The sequence below is a fragment of the Myotis nattereri genome (genome assembly GCF_964212035.1).
Source record: "Myotis nattereri genome assembly, chromosome: 12".
Lineage (NCBI taxonomy): Eukaryota > Metazoa > Chordata > Mammalia > Chiroptera > Vespertilionidae > Myotis > Myotis nattereri.
This window is the reverse complement of record NC_138087.1, coordinates 78,803,558-78,829,115: the sequence shown is the minus strand read 5'-3', so window position 1 is coordinate 78,829,115 and position 25,558 is coordinate 78,803,558. Positions and strand designations below refer to the sequence as shown.

The following is a 25,558-nucleotide window of genomic DNA, read 5'->3' as shown; positions in this document are numbered from 1 at the left end:
GAGCTCGTAACTCAAATTACTCGTAAGTCAAATCAAAAAGTGAACGAGGGAGACACGTGATGCTGGGCTGATGTTGTGGCGTTCACTGTGACGTTCGCTGCGCCAACTAGCGGTGGGGTATCTGAAGCTGGCTCGTAACCCGAATTTTAGCTCGCAACTCAAAGCAAAAAATCGGCCGAGAGACAGCTCATATCTCGAAAAACTCGTTAGTCAGGACACTCGTAAGTCAAGGCCCCACTGTATATCTAAGCAACCATAGTGGTATCCTGTTGCTTGGCAACTCTAATCAACAGGAATCGGCTTCCTGGAATACTGTTAGAAGAAGAAATAAGAAGCCACATCCTGCCTCAATTTTAAACAGCTCTGTGATTGATTAGCAATGTCTGCCATGGATATGACATTAGAGAGTGGTGTCTCGCATGCTATCTGCTGGCCATGCTTGCTCTGAATCATTCTCCTTTAGCTCTGCCTCCCATCGATCTCCCAAGGAAAGGCACGGAATTGGAAGAATTGCCCAAGGTTTAGAAAATGTATATGATTTGTTTAGACTGAGCTAGAACCCGTGTGCCTAGATTTTATAGCCAGATTTAAGTTAACACGGGCTAAGAATGCGGTGTTCTGGAAAAGCATCTGTTTCTAGGCCTGGAGCTACTCCATCTGTTTTGCCTGGCCTTCGAAGTAATGTTTCTCTTGAAAAGGTCCCACCTGTCTTCACCAACATTCTTCATCCGCGCGGGGGCGGCCGGGAGGAAGCCGCCGCCAGGGCTCCCAGCTGGACAGAAGCTGGCGAAGTCCGTGAGGCAGCTCCCCCAGCGGCACAGGAACGGCTCTGTGACCAGGCTTCCCCGGGGCCAGGCCTTGTCAGGGGTCGGGGGGAATCATAGCTGAGCAAAGCTGCCAGGGGGCGGTGGCAGCACAGTGGACAATCACCCAGACAAGTCCCACCGCTACCGTGTTGCAACTGTTATTTTAAGCTCGTTCTCGCATGTTCTGTTTAGGGAAGAGGCCCAGGAGTTTAGGCTACTGAGCCATGGGGAGGGCTGAGATGGGGCAGAATGCCAGTGACCTCGCCAGGAGGCGGCCTGCCCACGGGGCCTGTGCTGTAAGCACATCACCACTCAGGAGCTGGGAGGTCTGGGGCGGGGCGGGGGGGGGGATGGGCTGACCCTCTTGCCCATATTGAGGTCAGGCCTGGAGGCAAGGCCTTCTGGCCCCCGCGATGCCCCCAGGGCTCAGAGTGGAATCCAGGGAGCCTTCCGAGAAGAGAGCCTGCATCTAGCAAGCTTGGTGTTTATTTGGTGAAAGCAATGGCTTCCAGATGTTAGCGGGACCGGGGGCCTGGGAGCCAGCAGTGCATGGGGGCCCATCTCTGTCACTGGTGGGGAAGGAATGAAGACTCTGGGCTTGCTACCCTGGCCAGATGGCTGCTGGTCAGCCCTTCCAGGCAGATCCGCCGTCCCCCAAGGCTCCTCCCACAACACTTGACAGCCAAGGCAGCTGAAGAAGCAGAGAGGGGAAGCCAGGGCCCCAATGGGCCTCAGAGCCACAGATTGGAACACTGAAGGCCCCATCCTGGGCCCTGTAGCTTCAGGAAGCTCGTGGGTTGGGATGAAGGGAGAGTTCTAGCCCCTGCTAACTGGGTGCCCCGGGCATCTGTCCCAGGCCCTGCTTTCCCGAGCACAGGGCCGCAGTCACAGCCATCGCCCACCCTCGCCAAGGGCTCCCGCAGCCAGGCCCTGCGCCCAGGGCTTCCCATGCGCGTGCGTCTTCCTTGCGCCCTCACTGCCGTCTCACCAGGCGGAGGCTCTCATAGCCCCGCTGTGCGCGCGAGGACACGGAGGCTCAGAGAGGCTCACGCTGTGCTCCGGGGCACACTGCCCACAGGTGGCAGCTGGAGTCCGAGCCAGCGTGTGGCCCTGACGCTCCCCCACCTCCTCCTCTGGGAAGGGTCCAGGATGAAGTCATCTCCGGGGCCCGTGCCTCCTGATCCGTTAATCAGAACCACCTGGGCAGGACCTCCCCACCCCCTGACTGTCCCAGAAGGCCCTCACCTTTCCCCTGGCCGAGCGGATGCACAGAATCTGGGCACTTTCCATATTAGCACCTGCTGGTGCCAGACAGGGGAAGGGTCTGGGTCCCCGGCACGGGGCTTCCCAGGGTCCAGGCAGGCTGCAGGCTGATGGGACTGCCCACAGATTCTGACCCGGTGTACTGAGCGGGTGGGAAGCCTGGAGGACAGCTGTGCTGGGTCAAGTGGCAGCCAGGACCCAGCTCGGTCTCCATCAGAACTGCCTACTTCAGGACAGGCCCGGGGCCGTGCTGCCTGCCTCCCCCGTCTGCTATGGGATGGCAAAGGCTGCAAATCCCCCTGGAGAGGGGGAGGGGACCCCTGGTTCCGTGAGGCTAACCCCACAACTGGAGAAAGCTCCATGCTCAAAAGCCTGGGACCTGCACCAGACACAGTATCCCTCCGTGCCCAGCACCTTCGGCTGCCCTGGCACATAGCAGGTGCACAGTCAGCCAGGGGCGGCGGGAGCGCGGAAGGTGTCGCCCGGCCACGCTGGACCCGCTCTGAACAGGTAGGAGGACGGCTGCAGCTTCTGCGGCTCCTCCCAGCTGCAGCGCCTTGGCTGGGCCGAAGGCCCCGTCCCCCTCCTGGAAGGATGACCGCAGCCCTGGCTGCCCGGCCGCGTTCCCAGGCTTTGCCGAATGTCTGGGAACATCTGGAAGGGGCCAGGTCCAAGGCATTAAGCTAACAAATGGCAGAGCTGTGTGTCCAGGAAGGAGAGGGATCCAGGCCCCTACCCGGAGGCGGCTAATCCTAGCCGTTGGCGGTCCCACCGAGCGCTGCCCAGCCAGGCTCCCGGGCAGGAAATCTGGCACCATGGCCACGAGCCGGTGGATTCGCCCAGGTTCCCTGCCTCAAGGGAGAGAACGGGGGAGGGGGGGGCGGGGGGTCCCAGCCCCACACCTGGGCAAGCCGTCCTCGCCCACCCGCCGGTGGCCCTGGCAGGAACCCAGTTCCCCTGCAATTTGCCCAAGCAGGTCTCCCCCAAAAAGAAGGACAGGACCAAGCCATCCCCACACTGTGAAATGCCTTCCACCCTGACTTGGCCGGCTCCGGGCCAGAATAGACGAACAAGCCAAAAATCACAGCCTAACGTGTCGCAGAGAACCATGAACGCCATCTGCCAACAGGGAGTTAAGACGCTAATCCAAACACGCCTGGCCCGTTCCCTTCAGAACATAAATATACAAGACAAGAAACCCTCTCCAGCAGGAGACGGGGAGCTGCCTTCTCCTCCCAGGGCCTCAGGCACAAGGGACCCTGTCTGTCCACTCCCCGGCCATTTACCAAGCACCTGCTCTGCGCCAGTGGCTGGACGAGGTGCTGGGGATACAGTAGCACCCGGGCTCAGCCTCGGGGAGCTCATGGTTGTAAAATTACGGTGATGCAGAGCCGCACGGGGAGGGCAGGAAAGGAGACTTAATCTTGACGGGCAGTCAGAAGGTCTCCCTGAGGAGGCGTATTTCCGCTAAGACTGGGAAGATGAGCAGGAGCCAGGAGGCAGAGTGCAGAGAACAAGGCGCATAAGCAAAGGCCCTGGGGTAGGAAAGACAGGGGCCCTGCAGAAATAGCAGAGGCCAGCAGGGCGGGGGCGGCGGGCAAAGGGGCGAACCCAGGTGAAGGGATCAGAGAGGCAGCGGTCAGAGAAGGTGTGCACCTTCCCAGGGGACAACAGGAGGGCCTGTGTGTGGGATCTGTTTCAGAGGAATCCAGCGGGATGCTGGAGCCAGCTCACGGGCTCAAGAACGTCGGCGTGAGCGTCCCTTTCCAGCTCTGCTCAGCGAGTTCCCGGGGCAGCGCGAAGGGAGCCAAGGCAGGATTTACACCACGGAAGGGAGTGTTCTTGCTCCTGCCTGTGAAACTGCCCGGCAGGTCCTGGAAGGACCCCTCTGGCTCCTGAGAAGGAATGGCCTTGCAGGGCAGAGGGAAAGCGGGGGGACCCCTGGGTGGCCGATGGAGCCCGGGGGACGGGAAGGGCAGACATGGGTCTGAGAGCAAGACAAGGACGCAGACACCTGGTCGGTGCCAACCTGAGAGAATCCGGACCGTGGCCAGCCCCGCACTCGGCACCGCTCACCTGTGATGGCGACCCGACGCCCGAGACACAGGACGCCAGGGAAGGCTCACCTCGGTCACCTGCTGCTTGTCCAGGTGGAACACCTGCCCAGAGCTGGTGGCAGCGATCTCCTCGTAGGCCAGGTAGCCAGGATGCGTGCGGTCACCACAGTCCCCCGTCAGCACGAAGACCACCTGGAAGAGGGACACGCAGCCTGGCTCATGGCTTCCCCGGCCACCTTCCTCGGCCGTGAGTGGCAGGGACGAAACAGGGAGGAGGGACGGGGCGAGCCCTTTCTCCTCTCTGGGCTCAGGTGACACATCTGTCAAATGGGGAGAAGAGCACCCCCCCGGGGGGGTGCGGGGCCAGGACTGGTGCAGGCCAAGGGGTCGGCGCAGGCCCGGGAACGCGAAGGTGCTCCATGAACCGGAGCGGCTATTCAGCTTACAAGGAAGGGAATGGAAATCGACTCTGCTCCGAGGGGCCCCGAGGCTGCAGAGTTAGAAGAACCGAGTTTGTCGTCGATGGGACCACAGAGCAGCTGTCCCGCCCCAGGATGTCCAGCAGCAGCCCTCTGCGTCCCCACCACAGCCCTCCCCCTCCCCTCAGCCAGCCAGGGCCCCCTCGGCTTCCAGGTCCTGAGACGGGGCGCAGAGGCGACGCCAGGAGGAAGACGGATGGTGCGGACGCTGACAGGGTGTGGAAGGCGAGAGAGAGCGGTGTGGGCTTTCTCAAGGACGGGCCTCCCCGGGGAGGCGCGGGCCCTGGCGGGCGGGGACCCGGAGCATGAGCACACACTTGGAGTTCACCAGACCAGCTTGGGGCTGGGGGGTGGCCGGCGTGGCTGGCGGAGGCTGGTCCCCGGGTGGTGGACGAGAAGCACCCGGACTTTGCTGTCGTCGGGGCTCAGGGGTGCCCATGCTGGAGACCCCAGCTCCCCTGCAGTCCCCACACGCAAGCCCCCGGGCGGTTCGCTCACCTGCGACTGTTTCAGCTGCAGGAGCCGCAGCAGCTCATCCTTTTTGTGATGGTCCTTGGCCCGGGCGTCGGAGAAGACGAAGATGAAGGAGCCGGGGTAGGAGACCTCCACGGCGGCCTTGATGGCCCCCACGCTCATCTCGGGGCAGTCACCGCCTCCCTGGAGGACAGGGCGTGTCAGCAGCTGCTGCTCGCCTCCCCTAGGGGGGCCCACTAGGAGCACCTCCGAAACCAGCAGGAGGGGGGATCCCTTGAGCTGCCTCTGTCCTGCCAGCCAGGGGTCAGTCCCCATCCTGACACACAACGCAGCACCCACCGGCTTTCACTTCAGATGTTCAGCATCATTCATTCACGCAGCCGTGCAAGAGTGACGGGCCCGCCCAGGGGCTCTGGTGTGGGAGGCAGACGCCACATCAATAAGCACAACACGATGATTTAATTACCATCGTGATGAGTGTTACAAATGCGGGAGGAGGGATGGAGCGCAGGAACATCCAACAGAGGCCCCAAAGAGGCCACGTGTCAGCCAAGGCCTAGAGGACTGAGGGGGAAGGGAGGCCAGGAGGAGGAGAGGTGGGCGCTAGGAAAGCATTCAAAACTGCCTCCCTAAACCCTCTGTGTACCCCTGCCCTGAATGCATCCCAAATGCACACACACACACCTACCTCCCCTCCCTGCCACCAGCCGGGCATTCTCTGTGCCACCCGGGTCTGCAGCCCAGCCCAGCAGCACGTCTGCACATGGTTCCTTTGCAGTAAACGCCTCTCTCCTGGGCTCACACATTCACCCCACCTTCACCCTCTCTATCCCGGCCCTGTTCTGGGCCCTGGGGTCCCTGCCTTCAGGAAGCTCCTGGTCTCGAAGGAGGGGGGCAGGGGGCGGGGAAAGGACAGATGCCGAACCAGGGTGTGCAGTGCAGCACAGAAGCTCAGGTGGCCACGGGGCAGCTGGCCCGGTCTGGAGCCTGGGTTTGGGGTCTGAACTGGAACCTCTTGGATCCTCTCAGCTACCACACGCTCCTGCTACCCCTCTGTCCGTTCACTAAATCATAAGCACCTACTATGTGCCAGGCACAGGGCCTCCTCCTGCAGGTACCTGGTCACTGAATAAGAGGAAGGACCCCTAAGGCACACGGTGCAGGTCCAGGCAGAGCTGGGAGGCAGGTACTGGCCCTTGCCAGAAGCCCATCTTGGCCCCCGGGCGTCTGAGAAGACCTTGGCCTCTGGCAGGGCCCGGGAAGAAAGTCCCAGAGAGCCAGCAGCCAGGGGCAGGACAGCCCACCTGCACGTAGAGTTCTCTCAACTCCCTCTGGAACACCGCTGGGTCCTCCGTGAGGGTCACAGGGCCAACGTCTGCAGGGGAGAGAGAGGGGCAGGTAGGCGTGGACCCCCAGGTGCACGGCCTCCATGGCTGGGGCAGCAGTTCCACGATGTGCCCCCCGTGGTGAGAGGGGCCGAGGTCTGGGCCTCCGAGACCCCCCTGCAAAATGGGATGTGGTGAGGGAGCAGCTTCCAGGCCTGTAAGGGGGGCAGACCGCTCGGCCCCCTGCATGCTCCAAGCAGGCCCAGAGCTCCAGGGGCGTGCAGAGCTGAGGCACGGGCAGCCCAGCTCCTCCCTCACAACCGCAGTGCCCCATCTTCTGTGACCCCAACGCCCCCAGGAACCGCCCTCATCGTCGGTGGGGAAGGAATTCTGGGAAGACAGAAGCAGCATCGAGCACATCATGTTTTGGACCTCCCAGCAACCGTGCAACACCCCGCTGATCAGCCAGGGGGACATCTCCCAGAAACTCCACCCGTATATTAGCTCATTTAAAAGGAGCAGAATCCAGCGACCAAGGTTGCCTGCACCCAACGCTGGGGGGACACAGAGCAACCACAACCTGCACCCACGGCTGGTGGCAACGCAGAACGGTCAGCCGCTCCAGGAGACGGATGGAAATGTCCAAAACGTTCAACGTGCACCTGCCGCACGACCCAGTCCGTCCGCGTCCAGGTATTCGCCCAAGAGAAATGAGAACACGCGTCCACCAGACATGTGCTCAACTGCTCACAGCAGCTGTACTCCCTAAGGGCCCCGAATGGAAAGAAGCCAGCCGTCCGTCACTGGTGAATGAATAAACAAACTCCGGTATGTTCACATCATCACAGGCTGCTCCCAAGGAGAGAGAGCCGGCTACCAGTGCAGGCAGCCACACGGTGCATCTCACAGACGTCACGCTGGAGGGAAGCCAGGCACAGCATGCACACTACACGGTTCCATTTATAGAACCTTCTGGAGCAGGCAGACTCCCCTAAGGTGAAAAAACCAGGACAGAGGGTGTCTGGGGGGCAGGGAGGCGCAAAGGAGACGTTCTATATTGTGATAGGAGTGTGGGTTCCCCGGCTGCATCCGTGTCAGAATGGGAAGCGGGGACTTGTGCATTTCAATGTATGTAAATTTCACCTCGTAAGAAACGAACTATAAAAATGATCCCTGGGGGAGGGGGGGAGGTAGGGTGGCGGGTGGGAGGAGGTATAGACAAGAATGGCAGCGTTTTCCTGATATTCAGTGATGCGGGGTGATGCGTATGTGGGAATTCATTGTACTCTCTGCTTACTTTGTATGTATTTGAAATGTTTCCTAGTAAAAATAATCCCCCCACCCCCACCCCCCAATGGCAGTAATTGAAAGACACAGAAACAGGACTAGACTTTCAACTGGCCATGCTGGCCATGTGGATGATAGGGGTTTGCAAAGTTTTTCAGACATCTGATCTCTTTGAGAAATTGTTGCCTGGCCAGTGTGGCTCAGTGGTTGAGCATCAACATATGAATCAGGAGGTCACGGTTTGATTCCCAGTCAGGGCACATGCCCTGGTTGCGGGCTTGATCCCCAGTAGGGGGCATGCAGGAGGCAGCTGATCAATGATTCTTTCTCATCATTGATGTTTCAATCTCTCTCCTTCTCCCGTCCTCTCTGAAATCAATAAAAATATATTTTTTTTTAAAAAAATTGTTCGTTTGATTCCTTGGTGAACTCTAGCAATGGACTATTTTTTAGTTTAAGAATTCTAAATTCCAGTCACCCCAAAGTCCCCACACGTACGTATTAACTGGTCAGCAGACCTTAGCAGAAAGCCAGTGGAATCACCCAGCATTCACCCACCATCAAGGAGGCGTCCAGACCGCAACTTGTCGGCCAGCCGTACACTCTGAGAGTGCCCCCCTGCCCCGAGGCCCCAGCCTCCGTGCTCTGCATCTACTCATCACGCCCAGCACCCCCTTCCGTGCCTGCGCTGGACTTCACCGAGCCTTCCCTGTGCCCCGCCGCCCCCTCCCCCCTTGAACAGCAATGCCTGCAGCCAAGCTCTCAGCCCTTGACCTCAGACGGAGCTGCCTGGACTCCTGGCTCCGCCCTGCACCGGCCCCGGGGCCTCTCGGCGCTTACTTCACTGTCCCTGGCTTCCGTCTCCCCATCTGCAACGCGAGGCGGAGAATACCATCCTCGCTGAGGACCAGCGCGAGGACGCAGTGCAGCCAGGAGGCAGGGCAACGCCTGGCAGGGAGCTTGGCACAGGCGGAGGCTCGGAGAATGGGGCTGGCCCTGCTGACACGAACAAGTTCTTGTCCACGCTCCAGCCCGAAGCCTCACGGGAGGCAGACAGGCAAGGACAGCCCTGCTCCAATATGAGTCCTCAAATTCGGCTTTGACCGAGAAAAGCCATCATTTTACTCAACGTTTGTTATTTCTTTACGACACAATAATACAAATGCATGTAAATTCACGTGTGGCATTGGTGACACGGTGACTCCGCACTTACTAAGTACCAGGCCACATGCTGAGATGCGTCCTAAGGATGAGCTCACAGAGTCCTCCCTGGCACCCCAGGTCCAACGCTTAGGCACATTTTACAGAGGAGAAAACGGAAGCCCAGAGAGGTTAAGAACCTGCCCAAAGACACACAGCCAGGAAGCGGCAGAGCTGGGACAGGCATCTAGGTCTGCACAACTCCAGAATCTGAGCGCTTGACACCTACCCCCTGTGCACTGGACACAGAAATCCTGGACAGGCAGACACACTAGGGCAGTGGTTCTCAACCTTGGCTGCACATTAGAATCACCTGGGAATCTTTTTAAAATCCTGATTTCTGGGCCTCATCCTCCGGAAATTCTGTTTCTTTGTTACTAATGTTGTGGCCCCGCCCTCTAACAAAGACACAGAATTTCCGGAGGGTGAGGCCCAGAAATCAGGATTTTAAAAAGATTCCCAGGTGATTCTAAGGTGCAGCCGAGGCTGAGAACCACTGCACTAGGGCAGTGGTCGGCAAACTCATTAGTCAACAGAGCCAAATATCAATAGTACAACGACTGAAATTTCTTTGGAGAGCCACATTTTTTAAACTTAAACTATATAGGTAGGTACATTGTTATTAACTTAATTAGGGTACTCCTAAGGCTTAGGAAGAGCCACACTCAAGGGGCCAAAGAGCCGCATGTGGCTGGAGAGCTGCAGTTTGCTGACCACTGCCTAGGGCAGTGATGGCGAACCTATGACACGCGTGTCAGAGGTGACACGTGAACTCATTTTTTTGGTTGATTTTTCTTTGTTAAATGGCATTTAAATATATAAAATAAATCTCAAAAACATAAGTCTTTGTTTTACTGTGGTTGCAAATATCAAAAAGATTTCTGTATGTGACACGGCACCAGAGTTAAGTTAGGGTTTTTCAAAATGCTGGCACGCTGAGCTCAAAAGGTTCGCCATCACTGGCCTAGGGGATCCCACCAACCAGAAATCGTCCTATTTTTACATCTAACCTTCAAAACTTGTATGCTTATTTGTAAACGTATATCCTCTGTGGCGAGCTGGCACAGCCATGGCATACTCAGCCCCAGGGCGCCTTATGTGCCACGCCAGCTCAGGCTGGTTCAGTGACCCTGAGAGGGGGCAGTAAAGGATGGAGAAAAGACAGACAAGAGAATGAAAGCCGGGTCTGGATGGGACCCGGATGGAGAGAGACAGCGCCAGGGACCACAGGCCGTGTCTTTATTTTATAGCAGATGCCACGAGGCAAAGTAAGGGCGTGACCAAGATGTTTACAACATTCTCCTGGGTTTCGAGCCTACTCAACTACATGCACCTGAACTCTATCGAGCCCACATCACTCAGGCACGGGGGCCACGTGTTCGGACCATAGGTTCAAGCTTACAACCATAGCTGTTGGCTATCACTGTGCTGGGAGGGCCCTGCCCTCCACGCTGGGACTTGCACGTGGCCAAGAGAGGACTGTGCCCTCTCATCAGTCCGAGGCTTGAACCTGCCCAAACACTAGCTGCGCTCCACAATCTTCCATAAGTGCAGACCCCTGGAAGCAGACTTTTATGTAAGTGTAAATAACACACTATTTTTAACTTTTTTTCCCCCACTGAACAGCATATTGTGAGCATCTTTCCAGGAGGCCAAGTCCTCGGCTCAAAATCACCTGCGACGGCTGCCAAGGCCTTCCTTTGTATAAACGTCTAATAACGGGCCTGCCTAATCCCATCTTGTCTTCTCTCCAACTTTTATCACGAACAATGTCACCAAGGACGTCTTCCCACACCTCACATGGGAGCGGCAGTTCGTCTCCTTGGAGGGAGGCCCGTAAGCAGAATGTCTGGGGCAAAGACAAGGCCGTTCGTGAAGACACTGGCTGCAAAGTCAGTCACCTCGTTACTGTCTTCCCTTCCCAGAGGTCCCCGCCTCTGGTCCGTCCACCTGCCAAGGTGGAACCACCATCCTGGTGCCCGGCTTTGCTCACGTGACCCTGCTCAGGAATCAGCAGCGACTGCGGGGGGCTGCACACCGGGTGAGGCGCCGCAGGGCGCGGCTGTGACTGTGGGCCCTGCGCCCTGCGTCATGAACTGTCATCCATGTCAGCCTGTCCCGACGGCTCCCAGCGCTGGCGCCGTTCTCCCCGCTTTGCAGCAATGTGAGAAATGGAGTTGGGACTGTGGGTTATCACCAATGAAACGTCCTCCAGTTGGAAGGACCCCCTCCCCCTTTTCTGCCGTCTCTGTGCTTCCTGCTGGGGGAGTTAAGGGCTGAAGGTTGTTGCGCTTCCTTTTATGGAAGATCAAGACGGGTCACAGGGAGCCGATTCTGGTCACGGTTCTACTTGGCAAGGTAGCTGTTCCTGGACTTGCAGTCACATCATCCCTCCAACTCTGCCGCTGTCACAGGGCCTCCTCCCTGGTCTGCCTCTGTCCCTTCGCTTCTTATAAGGCCCTCGGGCACGCTGGCCCGCTCCACTGCAGTCTGACCTCATCCTAATCCAGGACATCTTCAGTGGCCCCGTTTCCAAATAAAGTCACATGCGGAGGATGCAGAGCGGACTTGAACTGTGTGAGGACTCGATTCAACTTAGAACTATGCCCGAGTTTGGTTCCAAGCCTGTGCCCTTTGCCACAAGCCATATACTGCCTGCAGCACACTGGTGGCGGTGGCAATGGCGATGGTGATGGTGATGGCGATGGTGATGGTGATGGCGATGAGGATCACTGGGTTAATATTTACGAAGCCCCCAGTTACCTTCTACGCACTTTGTATGCACTCACTCAGAAAAAAACATGCAGCATCCTACAAAGTCTACTATCACCCCCATGTCATAGACGCGACTCTGAGGCCCAGGCGGCAAAAGGGCTGCCGAGATCGTACAACAAGGAAGCCGCAGAGATGGGTTCAAAGCGGGGCTTGTCTGAGCCCAGATCCAAGCTCCCCAACCACCCGGGAACCTGTTCCTAGCCCCTCCTGCCCGATCCTGCGGGGGAGGGAGGTTCGTGACTGGAGGCAGGCATGTGCCAAACAGCTGGGCAGATGTGGCAGCCATCCTCGGAGCAGCGCACAGCTCAGACCGCCAAGCCTCCACGCGGAGAAGCACCGGGGCCAAGGGGCTGGGTTTTCCCCTCGGGGCAAGACTGATGGTGTCTATTTCATGATGAAAAGCTGGGTAATAGTCAGGTCACAATACACACACACCCGCCGCAGACCGTGCGGCCAGAAGCCGGGCTGCCCCAGCTCACAGGCCGGTCTGTAAATGGACCATGTTTGCTCTGCCTGCTGCACCCACGCCCCTGGCTGGTTAAACCACCGAGCAAAGCTGGCGGCGGACCTGGGGCCCAGAGGAGATGCTCAGACTCCCTGACAATCAGACATTGAACGGGGTCTCATTGCTCACCTACCACCTCCACCAAAAAGGGGAGCGTGAGGTCCCCAGGTGCAGCAGAGGTGTGGGCAAAACGCAGGCTCATACCCTGCTGGCAGGAGGGCATAACGGTGCCGTGTGCGTGGAGGACGGTTTGGTAACAGCTGTCAAAACTGAAAATGACCAGAGGCTTTAATCAGGCGACTGCATTTCTGGGGCCCTCGCCTACAGATGTGTCTGCAAATGTGTCTGCGTTTATTATAGAGAAGCGGAAAGCCACCCATTTGCCACCATATGGGAATCCCTGGGTAAATCCAGGTAAGACTAAGATAAATTGAGGTCCCTTCGGTAGTGTCTTCTGTGGTCATTAAAAACAGTGAAGTGGGCCTAGCTGGTGTTGATCAGTGGTTAGCGTCTCCCCATGAACCAGAAGGTCCCAGTTTGGTTCCCAGTCAGGGCACACGCCCGGGTTTGGCCTCTATCCCTGGTGCGGGGCGTGCAGGAAGCAGCCAATCAATGATTCACTCTCATCACTGGTGCTTCTCTCTCTCTCCCTCTTCCTTCCTCTCTGAAATTAAAATGTGTGTGTGTTTTTTTAAAACAGAACAAAACAGTGAGGTGGGTCTCCATTTCCTGATAGAGAAAGAAATCTATGATTCATCATGTATGGGGGGTGGGGGGGGGGGAAGCAAGCTGCAAGCAGGATGCACAGTACAATCCATTTTCTATAAAATAAAAAAAAGTAAGGGGATATATATGTATGTGAGGGAATGACACACACGATCTGCAAGGACACAACACCATTAAAAAGTGTTTGCATCCCTTGAGAGTAGAATTAGTGGAATATTTACAAGGTTGTACTAATTTTGCAACATGGACGGAAACTGAATTCATTAACCGAAAGAGCTAAGCCCGGATACTAAAACAAGACCACAAAGAAAGAATAGCCCTTATTGATTCTATGCATTGAAATAAAATGCAAAACTCCTACATAAAACACTGGCGCGTCACATCCAGCGGCATCTTAAAGAAGCACCCACCAGCCGACCCAGCAGGGCGCATGCAAGGGATGTGGAAAGAGTTCAAAACAAGGAGCTCCAGCCACAGGTCGGCAGGAGACCAGCTCAGCACAGACGGGAAGTCCCGGGCCGACAGGCAGCGCCCATCCCCGTGGGTTTGTTCCTGCTTTGGGGTGTTTCTGTTTTGCGTGACCCTTAGGAAATTAGGAATGCCAGCGTGTCCTTCACCTGGTGAGGAAACCACAGACAAGGGCGACATCACAGGACAGGGAGAGGTCACGAGTGGGGCGAGAGCGGCCCAGCCACCCCGTTATTCTGCAGTGACCCCGGAGTTCCCGCCGGTGACACCACGACCCATTTCTAGCGGGGAAACCTCTGGCTGGGGAGAGGAGACAGCGTTATAATTTGGACAGGCTGCGCCTGTCAACCTAGAAAACTCAAGACATTACACACACACACGAAAAATAGAACTAGTTTTTTAAAAAAAACTTCAGTTAAGAAAGTTGGAAGCAAAATAAATATATGAGAATGAATTGCTTTCCAACATGCTAGCAATACTCATTTGCAAAAAATGTAATGGGAAAGAAATTCGTGGTCAAAATAGTAACAGAAAAACCAAATATTTAGAGATGATTTTTAAAAGAAATGGGTGGAGGGAGAAAAGACTATAAATCTCCACTAAAAGAAGGAAATCTGTGGCTAAAGGGAGAGGCATGTGTCCGGGATGGAAACAATCGACATTTTTAAAAAATGACAACTCTTCCCCTAATCAAGATTGAACGCCGTTCCAAGCAACATCACAGCGAGCATTTTGGGGGGACGTTGATTGAGTTTTTCTATTTTTCATCGGAAAGAAGAAGTGTCCACGGGTATTTTGAAAACGAAGAGGAGGGACAGAAAGAACATACATATGGTGCCGGCCTCGGGAACCCTGGAAATGAGCAGCCGTCGGACTCAAGGCAAAAGAACTGGATTCGGCTCAGCAAAGCTGCTCCGTGGGTGTGAGCGGACAGCGCTGACACCAGCCCCCGACACGCTGGGGGGAGCAGTTCCGTGAGTGGAGGGTCTGTCCCTGTGGGGATGGAAGGCCATAGGTAAGCAAAGGCAGGAGGTCAGAGCAATCCGCATAGACACAGACTTGGAGGCATCGGTAGGAACTCATGTTCAGCTTAACGTGGGTACAGACGGTTGCGTAGAGATTTATAGACACAGATGTCGGCACCGTTTCGATATACATCTACCTCCTTGCTCTCTCAGCTAGGTTCTAGCAGCAGTGACACCCTAGCAGCAACCAGCACCCCTAGCCCACAGATCCTTGTTTCTAAAACTACTATAAAAGGAACCAGGGTGCCTGAGAGAAATTGCTAATCCCAGGACAGGGCAGGACATGTATCAAATGAATCTGGACCCACTCGTAGTGCCAGGAAGTAAGATAGTGCTTAAAAATATATATACAACAATGGGGTATGTCAAAGGCACACGGGAGCCAGGGGCAAGAGCTGCTGACGACCACAGGTGGGAAATATTGAGCAACTAAATAAGGCAGTATTAGGTGATAGCCCAACGTATACAGTAAATATCCGTGAGCCACACTGAACCAATAACTGTATGGGAGAAGAGAGAAGTCTCTCATATAGAAGAATCCACATGACTTATATACGTGCTCCATCCCCTACTCACACAGGGGCTGCCCTCCCAAGAGGACAGTATGGAAAGGGAAGAAAAAAATAAAGTAACTTCACAGCAGAGACACCTGCCAACCTCAGCCAGGTGATCAAGGTCAACATCAACAGTGAGAAGTCATCTTGAGAGCACGTGCGCTCGATACGATGCGATGAGAATGTTCCGCCCACTGCCCCGTCTGACTGGAGAAAAACATTGGACAAACCACAGCTCAGGGACCAGGCACCAGAGCAACGCTGGCCAAGCTCGTCGAAAGCAGGGTCTGAGGAACTGTCACCACCAAGAGGAGCCTACGGGGACACGAGAACGAAACATAACCTGGGACCCCGGGTGGGATTCTGGGACAGAAAAACGACATTAAGGAAAAACCGAAGACATACATGTGGATAGAGAACGGGCTTTAGTTACTAAAAAACGTATCTTGATCGACCCTTTCATTGTGATAAATGCCCAACATAAGATGCTAATAACGGGGGAAACTGGTTGTGGGGTAACTGGGAACTTTCTGTACTGTCTTTGCAATAATCCTATAAGTCTACAGCTGTTCTAAAATTTAGAGTTGATGAAAATTTTTTAACTGCCTGCTGATGAATAGATACAGCTAGGAGGAGGAACTCCTGTCTGTGCCAACGTGGAGGGCGCTGTGCCAAGTGAAATAAGTAGAGAAAGACAAATACTCTATGGTCTCCCTTATATGTGGAATCTAAAAAAAGCCGAATTCATAGACACAGCCCGGGTGTTTACCGGGGGCTGGGGGAGGGGGAGACACGGGGAGATGCTGGCAAGGGGGACGAACGTCCAATGATGAGATGGGTACGTTCTGGGGCTCTAGCGTACAGCGTGTGATTGCAGTCAGTAAGACCGTGTCACATCCTTGACTGTTGCCAAGAGAGCAGATCTTAAATGTTCTCGCCGCAAAAAAAGAAATAATTAAGTGACGGACGAAGGTATTAGCTAACGCGGCTTAAATCATTTTGCGATTTACAAGTCTATGGAGTCAACACCTCTCCACTGTGAACAAGCCCAAGAGAATGTGTCAATTACACCTCAGTAAAGCTGGGGGGGGGGGGGGAGTGAGTTTTATTTTAAGAAAAAAGAATACAAGGAAGGGTGGGCCCTCTTAGTAGACAGGATGAGCCGAATGGTGACTATGATGTGCTCCCAGGAGAAGTGCCACCCAACGGGACAGGACGGGAAGCCCAGGTCAGTTCTTGTCAGAGGTCCTGGCGGGTGGCTCCGTTGTTGGAGCCTCATCCCAGGCACCAGAGAGGCTGCCGTTTGATTTCTGGTCAGGGCACACACGGGAGGCAACTGATTGCTGTTTGTCTCTCACATCACTGTTTCTCTCTGTCCCCCTCCTTCCCTCTCTAAAATTTAAAAAAAAAAAAAAAAAAAAGGCATATCCTAGGGGAGAGGATAAAAAAATAATCATTAGTAAATTCTTAATAAAGTCATCTGAGATAAAGGCAGGATCCAAATGAATGGATTATTCAACCAAATGTATCTAACCAATTAATTATTCCATTCTAAAGCAATTACAGTAGATTATTTTTTTACACCATGCATCAATTTTTTTAAATTTCAGGTAAAAGAATTAAATACAAGAAAAAGAGAAAATAAATGAAAAAGCTTAGGCCATGTACCTGATTTTGTGATAGAAAAAAAAAAGTATTTCGTAAGCATGAAAGTCAAGAAATTACAAAGGGATACGTCTGCAGATTCCACTATATTTAAGACTTAAAACATAAACATTTAAACTTCAGAACATCAGGAATGACGAACAATGCAAAAAGCCAACAACCAGGAAAAATACTAACCACATAACAAAATCCAGTTAATATCATCAATATCAAGTCCTCAACTGATGAGAAAACCACTAAAAACCCAGTGGAAAAAGGAACTCACATTTACAAAAGAGATTCACACCAAAAACAATCGCATGACACGTGAAAATGCACTGAACCTCACTAGCAATGGAAGCAAGAAGATACCATTTTCCATCTTTTGAATTGGGGGGAGGGCGGGTGTTTTTATCCTAATTCCCAGTGGTAGGCACAGCTTCTCTGAAACAGCCCCTCAAATGCTTCTGGTAGAAGTTTAAACTCTCAAAACATTTTGTAAAACAATTTGAAGGATCGTCCACCTACTCCGTGTGCTAAAAATGTCCTAAGAATTCCACTTGGAGAAACTTAATCCTAAAAAAAAAAAAAATCAAAGATGCAGACAAAAGACGAGGTGCTTCTGCAGTATTTTAATAGGGAAACACTGAAAACAATCAAGTTTTCAGCCAAAATGAAACCATTAGCAAAATTCTAACTCGCTAGTTTGGGAACTTTCCACTTTTCTCATTTACACACTTGGAAACGCCTTGCCAAAGCGCAGGTCCTGGTTTATCTCCGCACGAGAGCAGCCCAGAACCTCTGACACCTGCCCCGCACAGGCAGGTCCTGGGGGTGAGGACGGGACTTTCCTTGCAGAGGCTCCTGCAGGCACGCAGCCCTGGGGCGGGGGGGGGGGGGTGCAGAATCAGCTAAAACCCCCATTTCTCCAGCTCCCCTTCTACCAAAGGGATGCCATTGGCTGATTCAAAAGGCACAGCTAAACCTACACCACAGCTCCAATCCCTGCTCAGGACCTGCAGCGGCAGCTCACAGTCCATAGAAGGAAATCTCCGCGCTCCAGATCCTCAGCCCCGAAGTCAGAGCCCAGACCCATCTGGCCTCTCCCCAGTTCCCATTTCAGCCCTCCTCCCGCACACCGGTCCCCACATGCCAGCCGCCACCCAGCGAGCTCAGGAAGCACGCGGCTTCCCCAGGTCCCCGGCGCCAGGGAAATGCTTGGAGCCCTCGGTGCACCTGCGCCAGCACGGGCCCCTTCCTCCTGGGCGTCTGTCCCGTCTCCAGCAGCCACCGGCTCCTGCCCCTTCACCCTGGGCGGCTCACAGGCTGTGCACACGGCAGGGGCTCCATAAACACTGAGCCGCCCCCCAAGCCTGGACCTGGGGGTGCCTGTCAGGAGGGAGGAGGGCTGGTTCCCTGCTTCACAGAGGATGGGGTGAAGGCTGGAGAGTCCTGCACCCGCTCAGCACCCAGGAGGACAGGAGAGGAGGGGGTGGAAGGGGGCTTAGGGAAGCTGATGGCCACAGAGGGGGCAGTGAGGACAGCCCGCGGGAGGCCCAGCCCGGGACGCCAGGTCGGGGTCCAACAGGCTGCTCCCTTGCCCTGCAACTGCAGCCCAGCGTTTTAGGGACAAATTGCATCACCCTGGCAGGTGGCCTGGGGTAAGTCCCACCCATGTCCTGAGCCTCAGTTTCTCCAAGTGTAAGAGAAGGGAGATGGCATTGGAAGCCCAAGAATGATCCAGAAGGGCGAGAGTTGGGTTGGGGGGGTGACCTGTGTCTGAGCAGAAGGCCCAGGACACACCTCACATCTTCCCAGCTCCCCCACCTGACTGCCCCTGCCCCTGCCCCTGCCCCTGAGTGGGGAGCTGTGCTTTGGATGCTCCCAGAAATACCTTCCTAGCTCCCTGGCTCTGGGCTTTGGGCTTCGGGACCCTCCGGAACCGGAGCTCCTGGAAGCGGAGGGACCTTCACCCTCAGCCGAGGACTACAGGGTCGGGTCACACCGACCGCTGCCCATCCTTCCGGAATCCGGAGTGATGCTGTGACGGGGGCAAACTCTTCCCACAGGGCTGGCCGCCTCACAGCCTGGGCGCTGTGGATTTTCAGCGCAAGAACACTCTGCAGTACAATCTTGCAAGCTGAGTTGTTCAGGTTGGCTTTCTAACGCTACCCTCTGATAGAAAGGTGGGTCGATGGCCAAGGAGATGAAGCAAACAGTGACACAGTAACTGGGATCAGCAGGTGGGCAGGCAGGTGCTCGGCGTGCTCCCCGCCCCCCTGGTGCTGGGGGTCGGAGTTTTTTAATTGAGAAATGCTGGGGGGAAGCCGTCCTCTCGCTCAGAGGAACGTTCGGAACCATCCTCAGCTGTTTCTCCCGGAAGGCCCCACAGTGGGGTCTCCCAGGGGCCCTTGTCAAACGCATGTCCCCAACACTGGGCTGAGAGTTAGGGGCTGGAGGGGACAGGTGTTGGGGCGCGGGGACCAGGCAGTGGGAGCAGGGCTGTGGGTGAGGCGACCTGGCCCGCGGGAGCTGCTGTTTTCCCTGGGAAACAGGTGACGGGCCCGCCGGGCAGGAGTGAGTTCGCCTGGCCTAGCGGCTCTCCTGGCCTCCCAGCCCGTGCTGGGCGCCGATTCTAAGAATTAACAGAAAGTGAAAACGCAAAGGCTCGTCCACGATGCCTCCTTTCAACGGCTCAGCACTTTGGGGGGCAGTTCTCACCGGGGAAAGTGAGTCTCGGGAAGGTGGGGTCACTTGCCCAAGTCGCACAGCCAGGAGGTGGCTGCGCAGCACTTGAACGCAGCGCCCCCCAGTTCCCTGCCAGTCGCCTGAACTCGCAAGGAGCGGGACAGGGGACTGTGGGTTCCGGGGAAGGACGGGGCGGTGTCCGGCCTGCCCCGGTGCCCGGGTGGGCTGCGCGCCAGCGCTCACAAGGCGCCCCGCCCGCCCCGCCTGCGCGCAGCCCGGGGCGTCCAGGTGCGCCTGCAACCGCGGGCGGGCGGGCGATTAAGCGCTGCCACAGGGCGCGGACGGGGCGCGGCGGGCGCTTCTGGGTCAGGGGAGGGCACCGTGGGAGCGCTACCTGGGTCGTGGAAGGGCACCAGCGCATAGTTGGCGATGGCCCGGCTGCGGTGGCTCAGGCTGCGCTCCAGGATGCGCGAGGCGCCGTCCATCACCTGCACCAGGTCGTCCCACATGGAGCCGGTGACATCGAAGACGATGGCCAGGGTGGCGTCGCCCGTGGCAGGGGCCAGCGCCGACCCGGGCTCGCTGGCCGCCGCTGCGGAGACGGCCAGCAGCAGCCGCAGGAGCAGCGCCGGGGGCATCGTGCTGAGCGCGGCCACGGGCCTCGGCGGCCGAGGCGCAGGTCGTGGCGAACGGACCGTCCGTGTGTCCCGCGCGCTCCGCGGCCGCCCAGTGCACGGCTGCGGCTAAGGCTGCGGCGCGGACGGTGCGTGCGCTCGGGACAGGGGCTCAAGGCGAGGCGAGGCGGGGTCCCCCTGCTGGGAGCCCGAGGCGGGTCCTAGAGCCCACCCCGTTCAGGGTCACGGGCCCGCCCCCTACGGTGACTCAAACTTTCCCGGCCCCCGCGGCTCGCCAGGCCAGACCCAAGGTTAGGGGAGGACGCGGGGCGGACCGGCCGCAGCGGGCGGCGCGGGGGCGGCCCAGGCGGTCAGGGATGCGGCTGCACGGGCCCAGGCCGCGGACACCTGCGCCTCTGACACGCGCCCTGCAGGGGGGAGGGGGAGGGAGGGGTGACGCAACAGCCCGGTCCCGGAGGTCTGGCCGCCGCGGAGGCTGGCTGAGTTGTTCCCTCCACCCGCTCCCCATAAACGCCCTGCCCCGCCCCACCCCACCCCACACATGAATCCACAGGGATCTGTGCTTCCCGGTTGTTGAAATTGTTACTGTTATCACAATCCAGCTCCAGACGGTGAGCGCCTACTATGTGCTAAGCGTCTTCACACGGTTATTTCCTCCAATGCTCGCTGCAACCGTAGAGGGAGGCACGAGTCTAACCCCATTTTACAGAGACGCAAACGGAGGCGTGGGCATTTACAAACTGAGGTAAGTCATGTGCCCAGCCACTCAGCTCTCAAGTGGTGGAGAAAGGACCAGAAGCCAGATCTAGAAAGATTCCCAGGACCCTCGCCTCTGCTGCCTGGGAGGTCACAGGTCATCCGATGACTCCAGAGGATGGGTGCCCCTCTGCCCGGCCCCATGGACTGGTGTGAAGGTTCTGGGACACCTGGGAGGTGCGGGGGTGCTTCCTGGGCTCCGGCTAGCCAGCCCCTCCCTTCCGCCGCCATTGCTCACCTCCCTGTGCCCTCCTGGTTTATTTCTACCCTGGGCGACTCTCCCCATTGGCCTAGGAGCCCCTTGAGGCCGGGACTGTCTCTGGGTTCCCCCCATCAGTCCGCAGTTTCCAGCCCAGTCCTGGCACAGGATGGGGACCTCCCCAAATGCTGCCTGAATAAAGAAGAGCTCTCGCCTGGCCAGGGTGGCTGACTTGTGCGGAGCATCATCCCGTGCGCGGAAAGGTCACAGGTTCCATTCCCAGCCAGGGTCATATCTAAGTTGAAACCTTGGTTGGGATGTGTACGGGAGGCAACCAATGGATGTTTCTCTCTCACATCAATGTTTCTCTCCAACCCCCCTTCCTCTCGCTAAAACTATATATATATATATATCCCCTAGGTTCGGCTCAGTGGGTAGAGCGTCGGCCTGCGGACTGAAGGGTCTCAGGTTCAATTCCGGTCAAGGGTGCATGCCTCCATTGCAGCTTCTCCCCAGCCCAGGCCCTGGTTGGGGCGTGTGCAGGAGGCAACCGATCGACGTGTTTCTCTCACATCAATATTCCTCTCTGTCTTTCCCTCTCTCTTCCACTCTCCCTAAAAATCAATGGAAAAATATCCTCAGGTGAGGATTTTAAAAATAAAATAATAAATAAAATATAAATTAAATAAATAATAAAGTAAATAAAAACTTGTTTAAAAAAAAGAGAGAGAGAGAGAGAGAGAGAAGACGACAGTGTTTGTGGCCTGCCTGGTCTGAGCCTTGGACAACAGGGCAGTTCCCCGCCCCTCCCTCAGCCCCTCCTCTGAGAAGACCAGGCTCCCAGGACAGGTGCAGGCAGCCCCGCAAACATGGCTGAGGGCTCTGCGTCTGTGATGGGGGGGTGGGGGGTGAAGAGGGGAAATTTCTCCAGCCCTTGCCCCTCCAGAACCCCACCCCCTCCCCATACCTCCTGCCTCCCCGGCCATCTCGGGTCACACCCCACTTCTGTGGCTGCTTCTGCACCTTGCTCTGTGACCCCACAGCCCGTGTTGGCCCTTGTCTAGCACTGATCACGCTATTCCCAATGTCATCTATGTGGCAGGGCTGTCCCTCCTACCCCACCTGTGGCTCTGGGGCAGCAGAGACCCGGTGCCTGGCACATAGCAGGTGTCCAAGGAAGGAATGCCACGTGAATGGGTCAGGGGGGGTCAGATGCCTGGTAGCTGAGCGCTGGTCCTGGCGGGGGAGGCCGCACACATCCTCAAGAACCGTGTTCTGGCGAGGCCCACGTGAAGAAGGGTGGGGTCTGGAGGAAATGGTCGCCGTGGAGCCGCCTGCCTTGTGGGATACGGGCGGAACCGAGTGCCCAGACCCAGGTGAGAGCAGAACTTGGGTCCAAGCTCATGGGAGGTTGAGTCACCTGTACTTCTGGACATGGGCTCTTTAAATCTCACTGGGCTAAGGCCATGATTGGCCCCAGGGCTGGCCAGGGCTGGGCCAGCTGTTGGAGAGAGAAGAGAGGCCCCAGCTGTGGACGGCAAAGGCGGACAGGAGCCAGGAGTCAGGCAGGGCTCACAGGCAGTGACATAGCAGGTAGAGTACAGGGGACCTTTGGGGACAAACAAGTACTTCAGTCATTCACTCTACAAACATTCGCTGAACCTAAGCTGGGTATCAGGCACTCTGCTAGGCACTGTTGGGGGAGGGGGGCGTACAGATGTGCAAGACATGCTTTCCACCCTGGGGAGAAGATACACGTAAACAAATAATTCCAAGGCGATGACATAAGTGCTAATAGAGGAATTACCAAGAGCTCTGGGAGCTCAGAGGAAGGAGTGTCTGAGCCTAAGGGTCAGAGGAGGCCACAGAGTGAGCTGAGAAGCCTGCAAGAACAGAGGGGAAGGGCATTTGAGGGCCAGGAACAGCATGTGCAAAGGCAAGAGGACAGGAGCGACCTACTCTGGCCCAGTGAGCCTGGAGGGTGACAGCAGAGCAGGGGACAAAGGCCAGATCTTGAAGGACCTTAAATGTCTTGTGAAGGTCGTGGGGTTTTTCCAAAGGCCCTGAGAAGCTACTGAAGGAGGAGTGGGGTCAACATGATCCGATTTGCATTTCGAAAGGTCACAGCGGCAGAAGTTGCAAGGGTAGATCTTAGAGACACCAAGGAGCCATAAACCTACTCCCGGAGGACCTAAGAGCAGAGCTGGCCCCGAAGAACGTGAGATGCTTCTCCTAGGCCTGATCCCAAGGGCAAGTGGACCATGAATGATCCCAAGGGCAAGTGGAGTCCTGAAATAGCCTTGTGACCTAGCGCAAGGCTCTCCCTCTCTGGCCCTTCGTGTCCCCATTTGTGGAATTATTTGAGATGGGCGGGGCTAACGAGATGACTTCCCTGGTTCTTGCAGCCCCACCACTCTGCAGCCACCACCAGGGGTCCCTTGGAGACAAGGGCAGGATGCAAGAGACCATCTGAGCTCACATGGCGAAGCCTCCACCAGTTGCCATGGAAGGGAGCCTTGGGTGGGCAGCACCTTCCCATCCAGAGTGGCCAGGGGTGCTGCCCCAAGCATGGGCCTCTCTGGGTGCTCCGTGCCTCCATGTATGTAACCATGGCAGCACCAAGCATGAGCACAGAAGGCCCAGAGGAAACAACCAAAACCTCATCAATCATCTCCCATCCTACCACCTCGACTCTCCAGGCCACCTGGGATCCAAGTTCTGAACTCAAGATAATCCACATTTTTCTTCTGTTGCCAGCAGGGCGGTCTCAGCGGAGCTGCTTGTTTCCTAACATACCACATGTTTGCTGTGGAGAGCACCAGGGGCCTGTCCGTCCAGGCCTGTCCACTCTGTCTACACTAGGGATCCAAGACCAGCTGGGGGGCTGGATCAGAACCCAGGACTTGGGCGGTTAAAAAAAGGTGGCCCCTCCCTACCAGTGGGGCTGGCAGTGGAGAGCATCTGCCCAGTCCTCACTGAGAGCCCATCACCTGAGGAATGCTCTCTCATTAGATCCCCCCAACAGCCCAGCCACTCAGATCAATGTCCCCTCTTCACCTGACAGGTGAGGACACTGAGGCAGAGGTGAAGGCCTGTGTCCAGGCTGAACTTTGCATTCCTATCTGCCTTTCCCCAGAGCCTAGGATGGATCCACCCCTCCACGCTGCCTCAGACACAGGGGGGGCGGGGGGGGGGGTTGGGTTGGTACAGAGCTCCCAGCTGCAGAACTTCCAGAACAAATGTGGGAGCAGCAACTCGGGCTGGATTCGGACTCAAGTTTCAGACATTTAGCTCCTTTGAAATGCTGGAAACTCATCTCCTACCCATGTTCAACCAAACTGCCTGGGCAAAATGAGAGGAGAGAAAGAGAGAGAGAGAGAAAAACAACCATGTAGAGAGCAGGTGAGTCTGCCCCTCAGTCTGTAGAGTCTACAGTGTAGACGCACACAACCAGGACCTGAGAAGTAGGAAGTCTCACAGCCTCATTTCTCTTCTCTGGGAAGGAAGGAAAGAAATAGGGGAGGGCCCAGCCGGTGTGGCTCAGTGGTTGAGTGTCGACCCATGAACCAGGAGGTCATGGTTTGATTCCTGGTCAAGGCACATGCCCGGATTGAGGGATCAATCCCCCAGTAGGGGGCATGCAGGAGGCAGCCTATCAATGATTCTCTCTCATTATTGATGTTTCTATCACTCTCTCTCTCCCTGAAATCAATGAAACATTTTTTAAATCTAAAAAAACAAACAAAAAGAATTAGGTGAGGGCCTGGAGGGCAGGACTAGCAGAGAGTTGAAGGAACTGACAAACAACTTGGAAAGATGGAGCTACTGAGGATAAGGACAAGGAGCCAGGAAGCTCCACTCAGCACCACTGTGCGAGGGCTCCGAGCAGCCAGGCACCCGAGTGATTTACTGCTGAGCCCAGTCCCTCGATGGGACCAGCCTCCAAAACACATGTACCATAAGGAATGGCTTGAGAGCGTCCCAAGAAATAGCTGAGCAGCTCAAGAGACACAGGAACCGTTGCCCATCCCCATGTTTTCAAAAACAAACAAATGAGCTAAACCAGAGCCAGCAGCTAAGATTCGCTCCCCACCCCCCAGACCTGGCCCACAGTCCTCCGGATGGAGCTCACATGTCACTGAGCCCCTGATGCTGTCGTGGGTGGAGAAGGAGCCAGCCTCATCAGCAGGTGGTCCTTGCTCCCTGTGCTGTAGAGAAAGCCATGATGTCACCTTTATCATTGTCATCGGTGGCTGGCAAGAATATCTGGAATGAGTAGAAATGTACTCAGTCCCTTTTATTCTTTCTCCATAATTATAAATCCCATTTTGGCCGACGCTTTTGGCTTCTTACCCTAAAGGCTCCCACCCCGCTCCCCGGCCCCTACTTCCTGGAGAGCCTGGCTTTGCCCCAGCTTTCTGACTCAGGTGTCCATTCTTCTTCCAGGTGACTTGAGGGTGGGTGATCCTTCTCTCTCTCCAAGGGAGGTCCTGATGGACCAGGTTACCCCTGTGGGTTGGGAAGGGGCTTCTAATGCAGTTCTGGCCAATGGGACATGCAGGAGTGTGGGCCAGCCTGTCTCCAGAAGAGACACAAAAGAACAAACGACATGATCTGAAGCCTTACTCTAAAGCAGCAGTAACGACGACAGTGTGGTACAGGAAAAAGGAAGAGGGACGGGCCAATGGGACA

The 25,558-nt window shown here is 56.1% G+C and overlaps 1 protein-coding gene across 1 annotated transcript in view; it reads right to left on the bottom strand.

Moving 5' to 3' along the window:
* Positions 1 to 19,914, bottom strand: part of HMCN2 (hemicentin 2) — a gene marked incomplete at its 5' end in the record, with an annotated part of 137,643 nt that extends 117,729 nt beyond the window's left edge. The window contains 4 exons of the mRNA XM_081102896.1: positions 4,196 to 4,318; positions 5,104 to 5,262; positions 6,384 to 6,454; positions 19,671 to 19,914. Coding sequence (XP_080959022.1) covers positions 4,196 to 4,318; positions 5,104 to 5,262; positions 6,384 to 6,454; positions 19,671 to 19,914 — 597 coding nt within the window. The remainder of the gene's footprint in view (positions 1 to 4,195; positions 4,319 to 5,103; positions 5,263 to 6,383; positions 6,455 to 19,670) is intronic.
* Between the last annotated feature and the right edge of the window lie 5,644 nt (positions 19,915 to 25,558).